The 23,060-nt window shown below is 32.2% G+C and overlaps 1 protein-coding gene across 15 annotated transcripts in view; it reads left to right on the top strand.

Annotated features, from left to right (window-relative positions):
- The window catches only part of LOC145279823 (protein phosphatase EYA1-like), a 1,162,399-nt gene that overhangs the window by 1,036,370 nt on the left and 102,969 nt on the right, over window positions 1-23,060 (top strand). For all 15 annotated transcript variants that reach the window (XM_080131218.1, XM_080131213.1, XM_080131219.1 and 12 more), the window contains 4 exons: window positions 10,281-10,373; window positions 12,484-12,573; window positions 14,783-14,846; window positions 19,055-19,209. In XM_080131218.1, the coding sequence (XP_079987344.1) occupies window positions 10,281-10,373; window positions 12,484-12,573; window positions 14,783-14,846; window positions 19,055-19,209 (402 nt within the window). The remainder of the gene's footprint in view (window positions 1-10,280; window positions 10,374-12,483; window positions 12,574-14,782; window positions 14,847-19,054; window positions 19,210-23,060) is intronic.

Genomic DNA, 23,060 nt, shown 5'->3' with positions numbered 1-23,060 from the left:
CACAGCTGCAAGCTTTCTGCTAAAAAGCAAATAACTTAAACAGATGGAGTGACACGGTAGCCACAACCGATTCCTTCCATCCCTTCGCCCTCTATCCCCACCTAATCTCACCCTTTCAAAAAAATAAAGCCTGAACAGATTTAAAACTAATGGCCCCAACTTTGTTGCCACACGGCCACTGTAGCATCTCCTATTAAATCATCTTGCCACTTACACAAGCAAACACTCGTGTATGCAGTTTGATTTTCAAACATTAAATAAAGTTACAAAAAACAAAAACAAAAAACAATTGGGACTATTTACCTTCGAGGTGCAACTATTGATTCTATGCCCATTTAGTTTTTTTTTTTTTTTTTTTTTTTTTTTTTTCTTTTTTTTCCCAAAAATTTTCTTTGAAAATTGTTTTCCAATAGATGAACTCACGACGGGTTGGAAAATATTGGATCATTCTCTCTTCTTTATTCTTATCTATATATCTATAAAAGTGAACGTGTCTGTCTGTGTGTCTGTGTACATTTCCCTGCGCAATAACTCTGTCAATTTTTAGTCTATAGACTCGAAATTTGAAATACCGGGTACTGAGATTTGGGAAAATCGATGTGACGGGTGTCAGCCAGAAATTTGGCTGTTAAGGGGTCAAATTTCAACGATTTGACCTTTAAGAACTCTACCAAACTCCTCCGACAATTTTGGGTCTAGACACTTGAAATTTTAGATATAGGTTCCTTGAACCTGGATCTAACTTAATAAAGTAGTTTGAGCCCGAAACTATAAATTTTAAGGGGTCATAATAGGGGTCAAAGTTTTAAAAAATTAACCATTTTTTTTGTTTTTTGCTTTTTTGCACAGCATACACCTCCAAACACCCGAGCAACGCCGGGCACCCCTGCTAGTATATATATATATATATATATATATATATATATATATATATATATTTATTTAATTTGTAGTCATCGACATAGTCCTGTTTCATCGTATCACAACTCACCAGTGCCGGTAGACTAGCACCTCTTCCAAGCCAAGGATTAAACCTAGGACCGTTGACAGTCGGCAGCTCTACCACTCGACCACGGAAGTGATGCCCGCAAATGACCTCGCTGAATGTCTATTTTAAACAAACATCCATCCACCACTTTCATAGTGTCCAAACCGACTTATATGAAATTATGCCTAACTTAATTTTATTAAAGCCGAGTGAAGTTGTGACATAATAGTTATGGACATTATGGAAATATGTTCAGCTTGGCACATCAGCCCCGACTCTTTCCCATTTTTTATTTTATTTAATGTCAGAACGTGATATTAATACCTATTGAAAATGGTTCTTTGTGTTCAATTTTAAACAAAGTTGCTATTTTCATCCCTTCAGTGGAGGTGATACGGTCATATGTTTCTGCCAGCAAAATTGGTGCGTATATTTTAATAGATCCAATAGAGATTTGAACTTGCTACGACTGATTCCCTAAACTACTACCCATATTGGTACTGGTAGGTCAGCATGAATCAATGGCGGCGGAGGTAAGCACTCAATCCTGCATCTTCTATGGAATTCTATTTTTTTCCGACATTAGATTTTCATAATTCTTTCTAAACTGAAAATTTCCATTTTTTTCTGAAGAGTATGTGCTTGAAAAGATTTGATATTAACATAATTGGATTGTTTCTCTGTAATGAAACGGATCTGCAAAACAATTGTGCTGAAATTTTAAAATACTAAAAGAAAATTGGTAAGGAAAATTAATATTTGATACTTGGAATGTATTCTAAATGTGTGTGTGTTGGGACGATTAATCGGGAATTGTAATAACTGAACTATATTGAAGCACGGAAAACTGTATGGGAATTATTTCTCCAATCCAACACACTGCAGCTCACACAAACCATGACAGCCACAGATCGAAAGTCTTAGGCCAGTTTGCAGCTTTCAGTTTTTGTAAGCTGTGGCATTATTTGATTGGGGATGTAATTTCGTGTGTGTATGACTATAAGTCCATCCATCCATAGCCTTAAGCCCCTGGAGGGGCATAGGCCATCCACAACTTTGTAGATGTTTTTGTAGCAAGGAGTTCTTTTTTTCAGGGTGAGGGTGCTGGTCCCATGCCCAGCCTACCCAAAAGGCAGACGGTATATACAGTGTCTAACCTTAGCAAATGGTCACCCATCTGGTACTGGCCAGGCTCAATGTTGCTTAACTTCGGCAATCTGGCGAGAACCGGTGTGTCAATGTGATGTTGCTGTACACACACACACACACACACATATATATATATATTTAAGAAAAACACCCAAAAAATATCTCTAATCCAATTTACCAAACATCCATTACTAATGATTACTATATTTTCCCATTGACAATCGTACACTCATTAATCCTCATCCTCGAGTGACCTCCGGGTCTTAATAAGTGGTGACTATTAAAAAATAAAAATTGGATTAAGTGCTGTATGGAGAGAAATTGTCATGTGATTCTTAAAGACAGGCTTAGATCTGTGACTTCAGAGGAAAACTGAATTTGGACAGTATAGATAGTTCTGTACAGAACAGGACATTTAGATGATATGGTTATGTTGAAAGAATGATTGAGGGTTCTTGGATTAAGTTATGTAGACCAATTGAGGTAGCAGGGTCACTTCTCAGGGAGAGGTCAAGGAAAACACAAATGAAACTAATAAAGATGCACTTAAGAGGAATGAATAAAAACCTGGCCAGGAATTGGTTTTTAAAAATTAAAAAAAAAAATACTTTCATTTTAACTTATTGATTCTTGTTAGATTTAAAAATAAGTTGTTTTTTTGTTTTTTGTTTTTTTTTATAGAATTATAAGGTTAAATTAAATTTCTAGGGTGTCTTTGTTCTTCCCTGTTAAGAATGGCTTTCTAAATGTTATTTTAATTGCACAAAAGTACCAAAAATAACAATGATTAGATGTGATGTTTTTGTTTCCCTCCATCATCTTCAACTCTTTGGTATTTTACCGAAACTGACAGTTTGTTGATATCCTCCCCTCATCACCCATTTCGTTAATCTATCATCTTTCTAATCTTTCTATTGCAAGCCACCCCCACCCTCCTTTAATACTCTCCCATTTTGAATCCATACTATTTTTCTGTTGTGGCTCTAAAACCAAAAACTGAAGAATTGGTGGATGGTAAGACAGTTTAGAAAAAAAACAACTAAAATTCAATTCTGTTTAAGCAAACTTTAGTTTGTTTAGCGAAATCCTCTCATTTCTTCTAATTTTTTTTTTTTTTTGTCCACACACACACACTTTCTACTCCTGACTTTATTTCTGTCTTCCAATTATGTTGAGTTCTTTGAAGAATTTGGGATTGGTTCGGTATTTTCTCTAGTCATGGATATGATTTACTTTTGGTTTTTCCAGCCTATATTTCCTGAAGAAATATTTAGATATAAAAAAAAATCCTTTTCAACAGCAGATTTTTAGATTCGGTGGTGATGGTGGAAGGCGCCAATATTTTGTTAAAAATAACCCCCTGAAAATAATTAAAAGTGCTTAACATTTTGGACGAAATGTTTCTAACCTAACCCAATTTTCTCCCCTCCTGCAATTTTCCCCTTTTCTTCTTTCATCTAACCTTTTATTTAGGCAGTGTTGGGATTGGTTCGGTATTTAGGCAATGTTACTAGCCTTTTTTGTTTTGTTTTTTTCCTGGAAAGGAAAGCCTTTGTTATGATTATTTTTTATTTTAATTATATATATATATGATAGATATAAAGAGAGAATGTAGGATGCTATACAACTATTTCCCCATTCAAACAACGTCACATCCCATACTAACCATGAAAGCTGCAGACTGAAAGTCCTGGACTGGTCTGCAGCGTTCATGGTTTGTATGAGCTGCGGCGTTGTTTGATTGTGGAATTAATATAAAAGTTAGAAAAGTATTTCTTGCAAGGTGTGAAAGTGATTAAACAGGATGGTTAAAAAGAAAATCATGGTAAAAGATTTAATCTATCAATTTTGAACGTGCACTTTTTTTTTATAAACTTCACAACATAAGTTATAAAAATTTCGATTGAATCTAAAAATTACTTATTTCATTATGTACATTTTTGTTGTGCTTTAAAAAATTAAATATATCAGCAATTAATGATAATTTTCAACTAAAAATATTTAAAAAATGTATGCCTGTAATAGGTTGAAATTATTCTTGTTTCAATATTCTACTTGGGTGAAAAAGTAAACTATTCATCTATAATGTAAATCCCAACTGCCTGTTTAAATGAATGTATGTATGTATGTATGTATGTATGTATGTATACCTAAAACTTTCGACAGAGCCGACGGATTTTCACAAGATTGGTATCGTTTTGAAGCTCGACTCTTCAGACGACAAATATCGAAAAATTAGCTAAAAAAACATTAATCCCTTCACCCTTAACCGGGCACTTTTCTACAGGGAGAGGTCGATTTTTATGCCGATATTTTCAAAAGTCATCCCTTTTCGATTGACTAGCCTTAATTTAAACATTCGTCACTTCCGGTTTGGCGATGGGCGGAACAGCAAAGACGTCACTTTTTTTCTTTTTTTTTTTTTTGCGTTATTTTCCTCCTTTGCGGTACGGGTTCGAGCCTGCTTGCCTACTACCACTCCTTTTTTTTTTTTTTCTTGCTCAACACACACGTCCAAACACCCGGGAAACGCCAGGCACCAATGCTAGTAAAATAAAATGTTAAAAAACTGACTTAAAACAGAAAAGCATATACAAGTAAATCTACTTTGTCTTTTCCCTCTTGTCTTTACTTCTATTTCTCTTTTGTATCTCTATTTTCTTGCTTTCTTAGCTCTCTTATCTATTTTATCTACAATATTGAGCACTGTTCGATTCAACATAAGACTTGATAAGAATAAAATAACACATACCAACTGTATTTAGAGTATGAAGTACATTTAGATTCAGCATTTACAAGGTTCCAAATGGCCTATTGCATTATTGCGCACACTTGTTACATTTAGGAATTGAGCATTATTTAATATAGCGTATACTATTTACCGAGTGTCCTATATCTATACTATTAATAAAATTCTAAATGTGTGTGTGTGTGTGTGTGTGTGTGTGTGTGTGTGTGTGTGTGTGTACCAATAAAACTTTCGAACGGATGCACCAACTTGAAAAATCCTTTCTTTTCCCTGAAAGGTGTGAGCCCCTAGATCGTCCTTATCTATATATGGTTCGTAACAAACAACGCCGAGTCGCACAAAAAGCCCGAAATAGGGTTTTGGGGCCATTTAGTGCAATTGTCGAAAAAGTTACCTGCCCATATCAACGGAATTTAGCATTGTCTGTATACAGTCGCGGTAACATCTTTCGGCATATGGACAGGACTTGTGGCGCAATGGATAAAACGTCTGACTATGGATCAGAAGACTCCAGGTTCGAATCCTGGCAAGTTCGTAATAATTTAAACTATCATTTTATCCAACGTTTACTCATTATCTTTACCCCAGTAAAGGTATTTTTGTTTTTTCAGTGATTTTGTTTTGTGCATATGGGAATTTCCTATACTCAGAGTTCACGGGCTTAGCGTTGATGGTAAGACGATGTTGAGTGTACTTGATGTTAAGTGTACTCGATTTTGTATTTGACTCTGCGTTCTGCGCAACCACTAGTTATGAATATTTTATCGTGCCAGTTGGTATCAGATTATTCACCGGGGTATTAAATAAAAAAACAGTATTAAAAACGTGTGCTTTCCTTAAAAACTTATTTCTTTATTTCTCATTATGTTGAAATTGATTTGTTTTAAAACCAAGTTTATCAATCACTTTAAAGCATAATATAAATTTATAATATAATAAATTTATAATAAATAAAACATACGATTTCATAAGTGAACAGTGAAAAAAAAAATGAATCAGGTGAGCTCCAGACTGCTAACGAAGGCACTAAATAAAATCAAGGATATCTCCAGAGCACCATTAAAACCCCTTACAAGACAAATTTTTTAGTGAGCAGTAAAAAAAATAAATAAAACTAAAAATATATACAAACTATATATAAAGTTCTTTTCTGTTTTCGCTCTCTTATTAAAAGCCTATTTTTTCTTTTTAAAAATTATTAAAAGGAACTTAATATACTCAGTCATGGATATGCGAGAGACTGAAAGATGAACTAATTTGCATACGTTATGAAAAACGAAGTTTAATTTATTGTTTATGGTTTCTTATTGAAGGATTGGTTCCATTTAACTATGGCATTCGGTGTTATTGATATTTTCTACATAATGCATAATTGTGTAGCATTTAGGCAAAAAAAAGTTCTAGCCAAAGCATGTTTATATATATACATATATACGTTTATATATATATATATATATATTCGTAAACTCGTCTGTGTGCAGAACGTCTCTACGAAACTCTTCTCTGAATTTTTGGTCTCCAGACTTGAAACTTGATATAGAGGGTAATTGGATATGTGGAACACTTCCGATTTGGTTTTTATCCGGTAAAATAACTAAGAGGTAAAACTTGGGGGGGGGGTGACCTGGGCGTGCCTTGTTGAAAATAAATCTTTTGGCATCGAATTTGGTTTCAAAATTGTGTTTTCAATTCTGTTGCTTTTCTAATGTAGAAATATTAGATCTTTTACTCTTACATGTGTACCAGAGTGCTCGCTACAAAAGCTGTCGCATTAATAATCTTCTCCATTTGATACCAAAAGTGATCGGCTATCACCGCCATTTCTCATTTTAGCTTGATAATGAAGAACATAACAGATAAAATAATTTTTATAATTATTTTATCTGTTATGTTCTTCATTATCAAGCTAAAATGAATAAACAGTAAAAAATAATTCTAATTGAGGAAAGTCGGAGTCGACCGAAATATTTGATTGATATTTTCTTTTATTGAAAAAAAAAGAAAAATTTTTGAGCATCGAATTTGTTTTCAAAAATAATTGCTTATTATATAGCTTAAATGTACGAATTTTTTTTAAATAGCTATTACCATGGATACGGAAGTTCGATGCGCAACAAAAAAATAATCAAGTAGCTTTTTTTTTTTTTTTTTAAATTTTTGTTTTATAGTTTTTTTATTGCATTTTTTGCTGGCACTAAATATATTTTTAATGTGTATAAATTGTTGACTAAATACATTTTGTTGTCTTTTATGTGCAAGGCACATTTAATACCTGTAAAAAAAAAATGAAACGTTAAATGGAATATTGTTGAATTATTCTTATATCCTTTCCTCTCCACCCCCCCCCTTATCTCGTTCTCTTTTCCACCCTTTACTCTCACCTCCCCTTCAGTGACGTCACGGGTTTTATGCACAACAGCCCTGCAGAACGAACATGTTTTAAATATATTTTATATCACTTCATTTTGGTTTTTTTTTTATTATTGTTGTAATTACGTTTTCTGTGTTTTTTTTTTTGTATTTTTTTTTTTCATTTCGCAATCTAATAAAAAAATCTGAAACTTGGCACTTACCAAATGTAAATGCCGTCTTTTTTTTTTCGTTTTAATATCTAATCTCCCGCTGATTTCTGCCGTACTTGTTTTTATACCTCTTCAAATTTACGACTTCTTTCAAATCTTACTTTTGAGAACGAAAAAAAAATATTTATGCCTCTTTTTTTCTCGTGCTTTATAAATATAAATCTTGTGCACACGCATACTTTCATTAACCTCAAACAAGACATATTGCCACTAGAATCTTTAAAGACTATTGTGATAAAGGCCAGATTTATAGGAGTTGGGAGTCAAAAAGATGTTTCTTCATATTACATTTAAATTTCTACATGATGGTATGGTCAGGTGTGCTAGGGATTTAAAACAGAGGAGCATGCAGGTATTTACGGTGCGGGTGTTAGATATTGCTTTTATCTAGTACGGTTGGTTGGTGATATTTTTGTTAGGTGATATTTTTGTTAGGTGATATAACTGCAGTTTCATGGAGTATATTCACTGCCAATACTTACATGATGAATACTTGTTATATATACGCATAAGCACTGTGTGTGAGTTTGTTCTCAAACTCCGAAATGGCTAGGCCGTTGTTTTTTTTTTTTTGTTTTTGTTTTTTTTTACGTAAATGTACTTTGTGTCTGAGAGTGTTCCTAAATAGGTAATGTATTACAAACCAACAAAAAAAAAATCCGATTAAAGAATGAACAGTCGATTTTGAACAGGGTTAACACCCTTATACAGCCTAACATCAGTGCGTGTGAGGAATTTTATCACCGCACCAGCAAAAGGGCCCTGTATATAAAATCAACAGTAGGTTCTTTGATATGACAGGAATGCACGTTCAAAATGAATGCTTCTGTTTAGAGTACAATTGACCCATGATACTTGACTCTTGTATTTTAAACATTATTGTATGTAAATAATTTCATAAAGTCAACAATAGGCTCTCTACAGTGCAACTTACTCTACAATGTATTGTGGACTGTCACTGTGGGAACATATGTGAAACTTATTCCTGGTACACCATAGTGGATCCCCAATTAGAGCAGGCAATTAATCGATTTGATTGGTGATTTCTTTCATTTTGATGATAAAAGTATTGGTCACACATCTAGTGTGTGTGTGTTATACATACTGGCCTAGAAAGAAAATGAATGCCGAATTCGAGTTTTATGTAAAAACTGGAAAAAAAAAAAAAAATTCTTATTTGCTTTGTTGAAATATTGAATGAAAAAAAACCCAAAAAACTTCATCTTTTGAACATTTTCATCTCCAACCATTAATTGACTGTAAATAGCGGTTCAACGCACATAGTAAATTAGATTTCACACGTCCATGAATTGGTTATTAACTAACGCTTGGCAACAATCCATTGAATCCTTTCAAAATTGTCAGCCATTTCATGACAAGTTGGAATATTATTTCTTCAGTTCACATGAAATCATTGTCATAAACATCAGTTAAAATACTTGTTATATGCATTCTAAGAATTTTGCAGCCATTTTCTTTCTGGGCTGCTATATCTACTCATTAATATATACTAGTAGGCTGCTTGTCATTGTTCGGTCATAAAATATACGCATAAATATTATATTTTAATTCGTCCAGATTTCTTATTATAGAGCTAATTCTCTGTTGATTATTATCCAATATATAGTAATGATTTCAAGTTATAAAAAAAATGACTTGGATATCATCTGCTAGAATCGAAACCAGAACGTTTAGAGCTGTAGCCTTAGTCGTTATTTCTCCAGCATTGTCACCCTAATGATAAATGGTTACGAAATATTAAAAATTAAGAATGGTTTCATCTTAAATTTTATGTAAAATGTAGAAACTATACATAAAATTCAACGGAATAGTGAAAATAAACCATAAAAATGATTAATTAACGCACGTTTTTCAAAGGAATATGTAAATTAGTAAACCTTCATGTAGTTGCTCGCATGTCAATGACTGAGTATATTAAGAAGTTTGTTTTAATAATTTGGAAATCGAAAAAGTAGGTTTTTTATATCAATGTTGGAGCGAGAGACAAAAAAACCCTCAATTTTATTTATATATATATATATATATATATATATATATATATATATAATTTTTAAAATATTGGTTATTTCAATGTATCCCTTTTTTCATTTAATGGGTTGGAACTGTTAGGAAAAAAACAGAATTCCCATTAAATCTGAACAAAGCTCAATGGAACATATATAGTACAAAATTTTGCTCACATTTTTTTTTCTTTTTTAAGAACTTGCTTTTATTACACTGTGGATTACTTTATTACAGCCGTTTCATTAACAAGTGACAATTCCATGATTATATGTTTGCTTAGAAATTTTTCAGCCCAACTGACAAGTTGATGGGTTGGAAAATCTGTATGGAAACGTAAAATCATGGAATTGTCCACCTGTTAAGGAAACGGCTGAAATAAGATAATCCACAGTGTAAGAAACGAAAGTGATAAAAAAATATGTGAGTCTTAATTTCAGTAAAATCTTGTACTAATATATATATATATATATATATATATATATATATATATATATATATATATATATATATTTAAATCCCCGAAACAGTGTTTCATGGTAAACAACTGATGATCCCTTGAAAAATTAAAAAAAATTGGTATTATAGTAAATTCGAGAGAGTTGATGCAGTGATTGCAGGTGATTAAATGACTTACTAAGTGTGTGTTTTTTTTTTTTTTTTTTTTTTTTTTTTTTTTTTTTTTTAACGAATGATAAAAAGTAATTTTTTGTGTAGTTTCAAATGTTAAAAAAACTTCAAAGACTATATATATATATAAACTGAAGTTTATTTTATCTATCTTTTGTAGGTGGCCTTGGTTCGCTGTCATCTGGAGATACAGCGACCTTTGGTGGCAGTACTGATCCGTGGGTGATGTCTGGAGTGCCAACTCCTACAGCAAGTGAGTATAACATTGCAGTTTTGTTTCTATTTCGTTATATTCTATTTAACAAATAAAAAGATCAAAATGTCTACCTCAAATGTGTTTTGAAGTTTAACCTTTGCCCTTGCATTTATTTTTAATTATCCATCTTTTTTTTTTTTTTTTTTTTTTTTTTTGTTGCTTAATTAACTATTTTACATTATGTAAATTTCAGATTTTTATTTTTTTTTTACAAAATTAATATTTTTAAGGTTATTTCGGTTTGAAATTTATTGTGTATTTTTGATATAGACATTATAAACGCATATAAAAATTAAAGTGAAATAATAAAAAAAAAATCTATAATTATGTTCGCCATTAAAATTACCTGCTAGAGACCATCCTCAGGTGTCTTTGGTTTATCTGTACAAGGTTTTGTCAGGACAACCTGACATGAAATTACTTCACCCTACAAGTAAACTCTGACCAAATATTCAGAGCTCAAGTAAGATTCCCTCGGCACAGCTACGCACTGTTTCGTATGATGAATGGTTCAGCTTCAAGTGATGTTATTTCAAGTAACCGCATTTAGCTGGATGTTCTACCAAACCACATAAATTACTGTCCTGGAAACTAGTAAAACTAAAAGGCCATAAGTAGGCCTATGACAACAGAATATTCTTTGCATTGTTTTGACTCTCTAGTATATAGCTTACACAGTTAGTCAACAGATCACTCTATATCAAAGCATATAAGATATCAACAGATACACACTCGAGTCAAAATAATGAAAAAAAATGCTGTTGCCATAGCCATAAGAAATATACTACTAGCAGGACCCGTGTACAAGCATTGCCCGGTGGAAATCTGACACAAATCTAGAAGAGATTCTGAAGAGTCAACTGGGCCAGGTTTAGTCTAGGTCGGTTTTACAGCTTTTTTAGGTAATAATTTAAGATAGAAAATACTGAGTGAGCATCGTATTTTATAAAGGCGAGTTGTCTGTGTTTGTATGTCCAACTAAAGAGGAATGGGCTGGGCAAAGGAGAAAGAGGGGATTGGGAGAGGGTGGGAGAAAAATAGACAGAGATAGAAGTTTTAATACAAATATGTTATGCTATTGCCCAGGGCAACATCAGGTAGCCCTGCTATTTTAAAAAAGAAAAATGTTTGTATTAATGTCTGTGCTATAAATCCCCAAGCAATAGAACTGACTCTTTAGATGTGAAACTGAGATCAGATATTAACACGGCTAACATCGGTTATTTATCACACACACACACACACACACATATATATATTAGTGAGGAGACGATTCTAATATTTTTTCCCGATTCCATACTAAATTCCCGATTCCGATTCTTTATAAATCCCTAAATATGGAACTATAAGATTATTATTTTCCCCGATTTTCGTAAAAACACCTAATTAATATGCAGGTATTTTCCTAAACGTTAAAATACACTTGTGGAGGATGATCTATTGATTTTAGCTTTACTGGTATTTTAAAATCAATAAATATTTATTTTATCCTTATTACTGGCAATGGAAGGTTTTTGCTTAAACAAAATCAAATTTAAAAAAAAAAGACAATTAAAAGGATCGTTTTGACATCGGAAAATAGGCATCAATTTTTCCGATTCTGATACCTCCAAATCTTCCGATTTTTTTTTTTTTTTTTTTCAATTCCAATTAATCGTCTCAAGGCAAACTCCTTTACGGAAAAAAGTTTGCAAGATTTTAATGAAATCTTGAGATTTTAACATCGACTGGTTCTAAATTTGAGACATAATCTAAGGTTTTAATGCCAAAACCTGTATCCTCTCTTGGCTTGTTATCTTTGAACTATTCCTGCCTAATTTAACATTCTTGCTCTAATAGCCTGAAAGTAGTTACTGAATGCACACATATCTCTAATACATTGGTGATCACCGTGTAAAAAAAGAAAAAAAAAAATGCATTATATCTAATACCTCTAATATATTGTATCTAATTGTAACATTAAATTTTAAATTATTCATGATTCATGTATCACTATTGAACTTTAAAAAAGAATGTAATTCCACCAATATGAAGAAAAAAATTTTTTATCATTAATCCAAATCTTTTCATATATACATGTACAAGATTATTTTTTTTGTCTTTTTAGTCAAGACAGAACCCAACACTGACACAGCCTCTTCCGATTCTCCTTATCCAGCTACGACAGCTTCAGGGGACAATCTGGAAAATTACTCAGGTACATTTCTTGGAAAATTGTTACATTTTTTTTCTCTCTGGTGGGGTCCATAATTCCCCAGATATTTAAAAAAAAAAATCTCTATGATGTACATATCCAGGATGAAATGAAAATATATTTTTAAAAAATCACATAAATAGTTTAATTTTTAATAAGAAAATAATTTTTAAGCAATCAATGGGAATTTGTAGACACAGCAGCATAAATCTTGAAAACATGAATTATTGTTAAGTTACCTTGCGCTTTTTTTTTTTTTTTTTTTTTTTTTTTTTTTTAAATGGTGGAAAAGATAGTCGCACCTTGGATTTTCATTAAAATAATTTTATTTAAAAGTAACTATTTGATCAGTTTACATGATTTTTTTTTAATATGATATTTTAGTTTTCTAGTACATAAATCATACAGCTTAATCTCTTTTTTTTAATATAGAGAACATTCTGAAGAACCTTTTCTGAAAAAAATATTGAAGAACTAAGTAACATAGTTTTTAATGTTTCCGTTTAAGAAACCTATTTTAGTTTATCATTCAATAAAAAGCAGATTTCATTTTTCTTCTACTTTAAGTTTATGTATGTATACTGTATAATCGTTTCTTTATCTTTTCTTTTTTTTCTTTTCTTTCTTTTTTCTTTTCTTTCTTTTTCTTTTTTCTTTTTTTTCTTTTCTTTTTTTTCTTTTCTTTCTTTTTTTCTTTTCTTTCTTTTTTCTTTTCTTTTCTTTTCTTTTTTTTCTCTTTTCTCTTTACTTTCTCTTTTCTTTCTCTTTTCTTTCTCTTTTCTTCTTTCTTTCTTCTTTCTTTCTCTTTTCTTCTTTTCTTTCTCTTTTCTTCTTTTCTTTCTCTTTTCTTCTTTTCTTTCTCTTTTCTTTTCATTCTCTTTTCTTCTTTTCATTCTCTTTTCTTCTTTTCATTCTCTTTTCATTTCTTCTTTTCATTCTCTTTTCATTTCTTCTTTTCATTTCTTTTCATTTCTTCTTTTCATTTCTTTTCATTTCTTCTTTTCATTTCTTCTTTTCATTTCTTTTCATTTCTTTTCATTTCTTCATTTCTTTTCATTTCTTTTCATTTCTTCTTTTCATTCTCTTTTCATTTCTTCTTTTCATTCTCTTTTCTTCTTTTCATTCTCTTTTCTTCTTTTCATTCTCTTTTCTTCTTTTCATTCTCTTTTCTTCTTTTCATTCTCTTTTCTTCTTTTCATTCTCTTTTCTTTTCATTCTCTTTTCTTTTCATTCTCTTTTCTTCTTTTCATTCTCTTTTCTTCTTTTCATTCTCTTTTCTTCTTTTCATTCTCTTTTCTTCATTCTCTTTTCTTTCTCTCTCTTTTCTTTCTCTCTCTTTTCTTTCTCTCTCTTTTCTTTCTCTCTCTTTTCTTTCTCTCTCTTTTCTTTCTCTCTCTTTTCTTTCTCTCTCTCTTCTTTCTCTCTCTCTTCTTTCTCTCTCTCTTCTTTCTCTCTCTCTTCTTTCTCTCTCTCTTCTTTCTCTCTCTCTTCTTTCTCTCTCTCTTCTTTCTCTCTCTCTTCTTTCTCTCTCTCTTCTTTCTCTCTCTCTTCTTTCTTCCTTTCTTTTCTTTTCTCTTTCTTTTTTTTCTTATGGAAATTCTGTTTTGATCCGAAGTTTCAAAATTATGGTTCATTGTATGACTTAAAAATAAATATTGCCTTGAAACAGCTGTCAACAACTATAATACTATAGTGTAGACTTTTTACTTAGAACATGATTTAAAAACTATTTAAATTCTCCAGAACACGAAGCTAAATATGTCGATACGTTTTTTTCTTTTTTCTTGTTTTTTTTTGGGGGTGGGGAGAATTATTGCTGTAAAAATGAATGCTTCCCAGTGTATGCACTTCTAAAAAAAAAAAAAAAAAAAAAAAATACTTGCTTAATAGACAAACCAGTTTATCTGTAAATATCTTTTAAGATGGCGTCCGATTCCTTTTCATTGTCGATGAAATTAGCAGACGATAAATTGTGTGGTAACCAAATCATTGGATTAGCACGGAATACAGCCGGACATTGTTTTCTGGTTGCTTATGAAAATTCTGTTCTTATGATGCAAAGTTTAAAAATGTTATATTTTATTATATGACTTAAAATAAACATTGGCTTGAAACAGTTGAAACAACTTTTTATTATTTTTTTTTTTTATACTTTTTGAATAATAAAAAATGTAGCATTTTTGTATTCATCTTGTGCTTCGTTTTCTTTCAGGTGACTCCAACAAAACTTCATCAGAATACCAAAATTCAAATTATCCTTCAAATTACTTCAACAGGTAAAACGTTAAGATTTTATACATCTACTCTTTTCAATCCATCTTATGAGAGCTTGTTTATATATTGTTATTATATTATGTACTTACCAATAAATATTGTGTGTGTGTATATATATACACACACACACACACACTCAAATGCTCCCTTTTTTGAGTTGAGCATATTGTTGAATGAAATAAACTACCATTAGCATATAATGCCATGCTTTTGTGTAAACAAATTGAGCTTACAGAATTTAACAATGTTGATCATCGTAAGTTCACCTACCTACTTTCCAGCAGCCAAAATAGCATAGGGCTCGAAGTGCAGACTCTAGTCTAGGTGATAGTTTCGATTCCGGCTTGAGGCAGTTGCTGGTCTAGTCACACTGAGAGTTGTGATACAGCAAAACAGTCTCTGTGGATATATATGATGATGATGTTCGTCCATCGCTTGCGAAAATGACCGTGATTATGCAATTGTTCTGTGGGTTCGGTTGATGACTTGTTAGACCGATTCCAGCTTTGAAATATTTCCAGCATGTTGGGATGATTCTGTATCAGATGTTGACTGCTCTGTCTTTTCTGAAGTCAGTTTTTCTCTTGTGTTCTTCATTGTGTGTGGATTCAGCAATTGTAGTTGTAGGGACCGGAAAAAAACATTGTATTCCACATCGTAACCATAAAAAAAACGTATCCTAGGGCTACTGTATCCTGGGGTTCTACTGTGTATGTATGTTTGTATGTCTGCCTAAAACTTTTGACAGAGGCGACGGATTTTCACGAATCATTTTGAAGGTCGACCCTTTGGATTATAAATATATTGAAAAATTGGTTAAAACCATTAATTCCTTCACCCTCAACTGGGTACATTTTTACAGGGAGTGGTCGCTTTTTCTGCCGATGTTTTCGAAAGTCAGCCACTCTTGTCGATTGATTAGCTTTAATTCAAACATTCGTCCCTTCCGGTTTGGTGATGGACGTAACAGCAAAGACGTCACGTTTTTTTTTTTTTTTTTTTTTTTTTTTTTTTTTTTCCACATTCTTTTCCTCCTTCGCGGTATGTGTCCGAGCCTGCCTGCCTACTACACACCTCCAAACACCCGGGTAATACCGGACACATAAGCTAGTTGTAATATATAAAAATCAATAGATAATTAGTTTTATAATAATAGATACGTAATTTGCATAAAGTAAAATATCATATTTAAGCTTATTGTACGACCTGGCAAATCTAGGTGTCCAGCTAGTTATATATAAACCTTAATTCTCTTTCCTTTCCTGTGATAATTCTTGGTGGACTGAACACCAGACTGCAGAGTCATTGTGATGGAGTTTGAATTCTTTGACAAGCAGTAATTATCATTTCCTATGCTAATGATTGTATATGCATGAAACATTAGTGTCTGTGGGTAAAAATAATTAATATTCATAAAAATATTCTCTCACTCACTCTCCTTAAATAACCATTTGTTTATAATATTTTAAAATGTTTTTAAAACCTGTCTTAAATATTTTGTTATAAGATGGTTTTTGAATGAAAGTGATATTGAAAGAATATTGTAACCTTCGGATGTCGACCAAAATGAAATAAGTCCGTTAGCTTATTTGAAAACGTGTAAACATTAATCGGAAAGGAACTTTTCCAGGGCATTCATTCTGGAGCAGGTCTGTTAGCAGAAACCGGAAATCCAAAATATATGTGGAACTTTGCGAAAACCAATATTTATGTTAATAACAAGAGATTTGGGGCTTACAAAAAAAAATAAATAAAAGTGTAACCTGATAGTTACGTTTTCATATGGACCCAATGTTGTGAATGATAATCTTGCAAAGAAAGAAATTTGACTTTTTTTTTTTTTTTTTACGATTTAAAGGAGGCGTTTATTACCAGTCATTTCCATACCAAGCCAGTGACAATATGGTCAATTAATTGTTTAGTCTGTAGTTATAACTAGTTGTGAATGTAATTTGTTCTGCTATATATAGCTGTCCAAAAATCTTGTTAAAATTTTGGATTGCATCTTGTCATGTCACCACATGGTTAAAAAGAAATTTTTGCCGTGTTAACACGTGCTTAAAAGTCAGTTGCTGCCACATGCTTAGTTTTTTTAATCTTTTTTTTTCTTTTCCCTCCTCCTTTCATGTATATCCATTTATTTCTCTGACAACACACTCGCCCCACTGCTAGGTCATTTGCATACATGTTGGGGGCTTCATTATAAAACGTTGAAAAAGAAAAAAGATTTGAGTATTTTGTGTATCTGTTTTATACAGTATTAACTGTTGTGTGGTTTATTTGATGGTAAATTATTCTGTGTGTATTGCCCATACATGGAAATCACATAACACCTACAAAGAGGTTTATATGACGAATTGTTCAGTTAGTTTTGTTTATTTGTAAAAAAAAACAAAAAACAAAAAAAAAATAAATAAAAAACAAAAGTGTCAACTGAAGTATTTCACACCAAAGAATTGAAATGGCTGATCGTATAATTAACTTTGATTAATTCTGATAATTAACTCAAGCTATTTTCATGTTTGGTCAATTGTTTCTAATTTATTTGTAATCTTAAACTTAATTAAGTGGAAGACAAATACTAATTGCATCACCGGAACAAATTTACCTCTTCAGAGACGTGCGTGTAATATATATATGAGAGAGAGAAACACTAGAGTTTTTAACCCATCAAAAATGAGCAAACGTTATAGCCCGTTGATTAAGAATGAGTGCTTTATGCCAAATTAAAGGTTGAATATGGTTTAATTTGTGCTCCTTTTTGCATACTAATCCTTATTTATCTCTAACTGTGCATCGAACGGATACCATAATACTTAGTTCGTTGCACCTTTTTAACAAAGGTCTATACAAAATTTTGGTCAAATCCACTCAGTTTTAAAAAAAAAAAAAAAGTGAGACTTAAACACTAATTCCTATTAATATCTAATTGTGTGTTGAACATACTTAATTTACTGTGCCTCATAACAAAGGACCATACAAAATTTCAACCAGATTGACTCAGTAGTTTCTAAGAAAAAGTGGAACAGACATGTTAGAATACACGCCCCCAGAACAAATAAAACTCATTTCTGAGTAAAAGTTTTTGCATCCTATTCATGACCTATTACGAATATTAGAATAAAAATATAATGATATTAAACCTTACGTCTAGAATCCTTGTCATTTTTTGGTCAAAATCCATTTTATGATTTCGAGTTTAGCATATGTTAAACATTTAAGGCTTAATAGTTCACTTCGGGAGGCTCCATGTTTTGACAAGCTTCTGAGTTTGACCTTTGCTCTTGATCTGAGTTGGAACATGTACATCAGATCTGCTGCCAAGGTCGCTGGATGGATGGTGGAATCATTCTACTGCTCCAGTCGATATTTCACTGCCGATACAATTCTCTACCTGTCATGTATATCCTAGGATGGGGTACTGTTGCCACATCTGGACAGAAGCTGCTAGAAGCAACTTATCCTGCCTTGACAGAGATCAAAATAGTCTTTGTAGCCTAGTAGGGGATGCCCTTTTCTCTTCTCTGCAACCTCTTTCCCACAGAAGAGATGCTGCTGACCTGTTTCTGCTTTATCGTTATTACCATGGCAGGTGCTTGTCTGAGCTCCAATGATCCTCCCCATCCCTTGCCAAACTTTCACGAAAAACACTGGTTTAGTTGAAACCACTATCAATAATTTTCTCCACTCTTCAATACAATATGGTTGTCTTCAAGTCCAATGTAAACAAATTGTTTTTTTAAATTACTTTGAAGTGTTTATATACTTCAAAACGCAAATCTAGTGCTGAAATTATTACTAAAACAGAATGGTTGACATATGGGGTGTCTTGCTAATGGCTCAAAACTTAAACCAAATATTGGTAGAAATAAATGTCACGGTGATCATAAATGTCACAAAATAAATAAACACTTTAAAATATGTTAAAAACACACAAAAAAAAAAGTATCCGGGGGGGAAAGGTAGAAAAGTAATTTATCTTGCCTTTTGTAACATTTTCATTATGTATTTGTTTATCAATAACTTTTGTTTTGTTGCTATACTGGAAAAAAACCCAATTAAATAAAAATATTTGAAAAATATGTATAAAAAATAAGTTCTCTATATGATTGGCTGCATTTCATTTAATATGTGATCCTATTCTGTTTAATGTATCATGACATCTGTTACATTTTTTGCTGTCTCATCTTTTCTTTTTCTTTTCTCTTAGTTCCTACTCTCATATCCTGTCTGCGCCCACAGCATCCCAAACCAACACCATGCAGACGTACTCCAGTCAGCTGGGGTTCCAGAATCCCAGCTACTACTCACAGCCAGGACCGAGTCCTTATCAGATGTTACAATCGCCATATCCTGTATCTGATAGTAAGTGGCCTGCTCCAGTTTTTCCTTGGGTATTTTATATTTCAGAAACTTGTAACAAGCGGTTACCAAACTATATAAAACTTTTAATCAGTTCTCATATATATATATATATATATATATATATATATATATATATATATATTTATACAATAGCTGTTGCGTTTACAGCAGCATTGCTTCCAACAAAACCTTCATCAGATGATGAGTCTGGGTTCAGGCATGGTTTTGGGGCCGAAGCAGCCCAGAATATCAATAGCCCAGAGTGCCCCAGCAGTATGTTACTATATCACCAGACTTTTATGGATTGTTGTCAGTCTGTGGGATTGCCATATCCATGATGATGCAGATAGCCTTGTCTTGTATTTTCTTTATGTATTTTTTCTTGTCAATGAACATACATATATATATATATATATATATATATATATATATATAAATTCGGCAGCAAGTCGTTAGCTAAACATGTCTGGTTAAACACGACTGAGTTTTCACTTTTCCTGATTCTACAGGCAATTCTGTTTTGTTTTGGCTGGTAGGTTGTATATTATGGCACTAAGTTAGATTTTTTGGCGATTTGCCAAAGCGCTTTTGCTCAGTGATCTCAATCGTCATCAAGAGTAATTGTTGTTGTAGTTGCTGTCAAGGCTTAGTTAAGTGTATTTATAGTTAATTTGTTCTATTCGCCTATTTATTATTTCATTTTAATTTACCTTATATATATTAAAGCTTTGTGGGGAAAGAACCCTGGCAGAGTGCTCGATTATGAACAAAATATCAATTCAAGCGTGTAAAATTTATATTTGTTTTAAAGTAGATAAAAACATCGCTACCATCAGTTTCAAATCCAACTCCAAACGGACCATTTCCGGAGAGACAGATATAAACAGATACTGAAGAGGCTGACGTAGTTGACCAGAGACTGGTCTCCATTGTTATATTTGAAACCTACGGTAGAAATGTTTTTCTGATCTTCTGTAACACACACACACACACACACACACACACACACATACGTGTGTATGTGTGTTATTAATGAATGAAGTGAACACTTCTGTTCAATCCTTCAGATTGATATGCGTAAGAAAAAGATTTTTATAATTTTTGAACATTTAGAAATAGAAAAATTAAATTCCAACCATCATATTTTTTTATTAAATAGCAAAAGGATGATTTTTACAGCTGTTCCATCAATAGTGCAGAATATCGGGGATTTTTTTGGTGTGGGGGGGGGGGGTGGAGGGCAACAAAGTTGGAATTTTTTAGAATCTGATACATATCTGTATATTAATTTTTCTGGCTCTGACGTTGATGCTAAAATCCTACTTTTTCTATTCAAAAATTCTTAAAATATACGTTTTTAATAATTTTTTAATATACTCAGCCATGAATATGCAAGCGATTACATGATTAATTTACATATTCCTTTAAAAAGTGAGTGTTAATTAGTTATTTGATTTTTTTATGGTTTCTTATTAAATGATTTGTTTCATTTCACTGTTGCGCTGAATTTTATTTATGCATAGTTTTTGCATTCTGCAGAATAGTGTAGAATTTCAGATGGAATCGTTTTAACATACAGAAATAGTGTGTGTGTGTGTGTGAGAGAGAGAGAGAGAAACCTTGTGTGTGAGAACGCTATCAAACTTGTCTCTGAATATTTGAATTGAAGTTTGGTATATATATGGTATTTGGACCTGTAGCACACTTTTGATTTAGTAGATTGTATAGACTAGCATGCCTTCCCAACGTTTCCTACACAAAAAGCCCAACTCTTTGTATCATATTTTATTTCCTATAATTTTTAATTTTCTTGAAAATTAAAAACGTCATCTTTGCTTTTCATGGATGTTTGACATAGATAAATGCACCATAAGCTAATAGGAAATAATTAACAATGTAAGATTCCTTGTGAAATTTTACATGAGATATGATTTTGGTATAGGGCCATTTTTTTTTTTTTTTTTTTTAATTTTCTTCATTGAATTGCTTGACAGACAGGCATACATTTTATAGTGTGAGATATGATCTCATTAGCTGAGAGGTAATGAGACCAAATTAAGTGTTTCAAGTTAATTGATATTTTAATTGAACTCCTACAAGCACAACACCACCCACACCTCCACCCAAACAGTGTAGACCTTATTAACTCTAAATTGATAAAAAAAAATCAAGTCAAGTATTTTGAATTTTCTGATACTTCGAGATAAGCAAGTAGAAATTAACAAGGTTTTATACTCCATCTCCCTCGCCCGCACACATATTCGTGGAACTAATTAATGATTGATGTCGTGACAAATGCCAACTCACACTGACATTAGATGAAAAAATAAATGAATACAGAAGATTTGTATAGACGAATAAGATCATTGAAATATATATATATATATTCAATTTGTCTTTCCATGAGCAGAAATTTGTTGCTACACAGTCATGAGCATGTTTTGATCTTCTAGCGTTTAGCAACTAGAGACCTCCTCAGGCAACACCACTTACTTATGAAAGTGGATCCGGAAAATGTAACTTGCTCTACTTCCGTATTGAGCACTCTTTTATTAATCTCGTTATATTTCATTGGTTACCTTACTTTTGAAAACTAGCAACTTCAAATTATATATATATGCGAATGAGAGGGAAAACCACAATTAATAAATGGTAATCAACGTTTCGTCCCTATTTCATTAGGATTTGGTTGGAAAAATGCTGAGGAAAAGGGTTACAGACCACGTGCGAGTGAAGAATGAAAGAAACTTTAGGTTCCTTCCTACCTTGGAAAAAAAGTTATAAATGTGTGTGATTACCATTTATTAATTTTAGGTTTTCATTCGCAGAACGTCAACCATCATTTTATATTTTATTTTACTCGTGTGTGTGTATATATATATATATATGATTACTTTTTACTATAATAATTAAATACCTACAGACACTAGTGTTTCATCCTTTCGGCCATCTTCAGTGCAGGGTGTCACGATTAACACCAGTTGACAGATCCAAACCCGGCAACACAAGCCATCTCTGGCTTAATTAGCAAAGACCATATCCAATCGGCTACCATTAACTGCAAGAAATAATGTTGAATTTAAACATTTTAATTTTGTATGTTCTTTACGTCAGTCACAGTGATCTAATCGTTATACAATGATCTATGCATATATATATATATATATATATATATATATATATATATATGAGGTGCCTTCAATATGTTTCCAGACCTTTTCATATGGGCACTTCTATTGATGTTGCACACATGAAACTAGTCAATGCACACTGTACCATTCCAACAACTTCTGGAAGGTTCTATAGAAGTCCTCTCATGTGAGCATGTCAATGACCGCCGTCACAGCCTCTTCCATCTCAATTGTGTCATAACTACAGTATGTAAAGTTTTCTTTGAGCTTAGGGTATAACCAAAAGTCACAGGGAGCAAGGTCTAGACTATAAGGAGGGTGAGGAATTGCCTTGATGGCCATCTTGGTCAAATAGTCTGATCTTCTCTGAGAACCCTTGGGACAAACTGCGCAAATCTTCCATTTCTTTAGTTCCTCGGAAATAATTGTCTGTACAGTTCCCACACTGACATCAACCTCTATAGACACACGACGGTCCTTATCCATGAAATTTTTGCTTTTTGTTTCTTTTGACTGACCAACTCTGGTGTTCTGACTTCCTTTTTAAAAACGATTTTTTTTTTTTTTTTTTTTTTTTCCTGAAAAAGCAAATGTTTTCTTTTTTGTAAAAACATGTTTTTTCTTTTCTTTTTTTTTTGTTTTTGCAAAATTCAACTTTATTGCATCTGAGAATTTTTTGGTAAGAAATGTGATATGATTAAAACTTGTTTAATTCTGCAT

This window comes from Euprymna scolopes, chromosome 7 (genome assembly GCF_053919585.1).
Source record: "Euprymna scolopes isolate OS-2025 chromosome 7, ASM5391958v1, whole genome shotgun sequence".
Classification (NCBI taxonomy): domain Eukaryota; kingdom Metazoa; phylum Mollusca; class Cephalopoda; order Sepiida; family Sepiolidae; genus Euprymna; species Euprymna scolopes.
The sequence above is the reverse complement of the archived record's forward strand: the minus strand, read 5'-3'. Positions and strand labels throughout refer to the sequence as shown.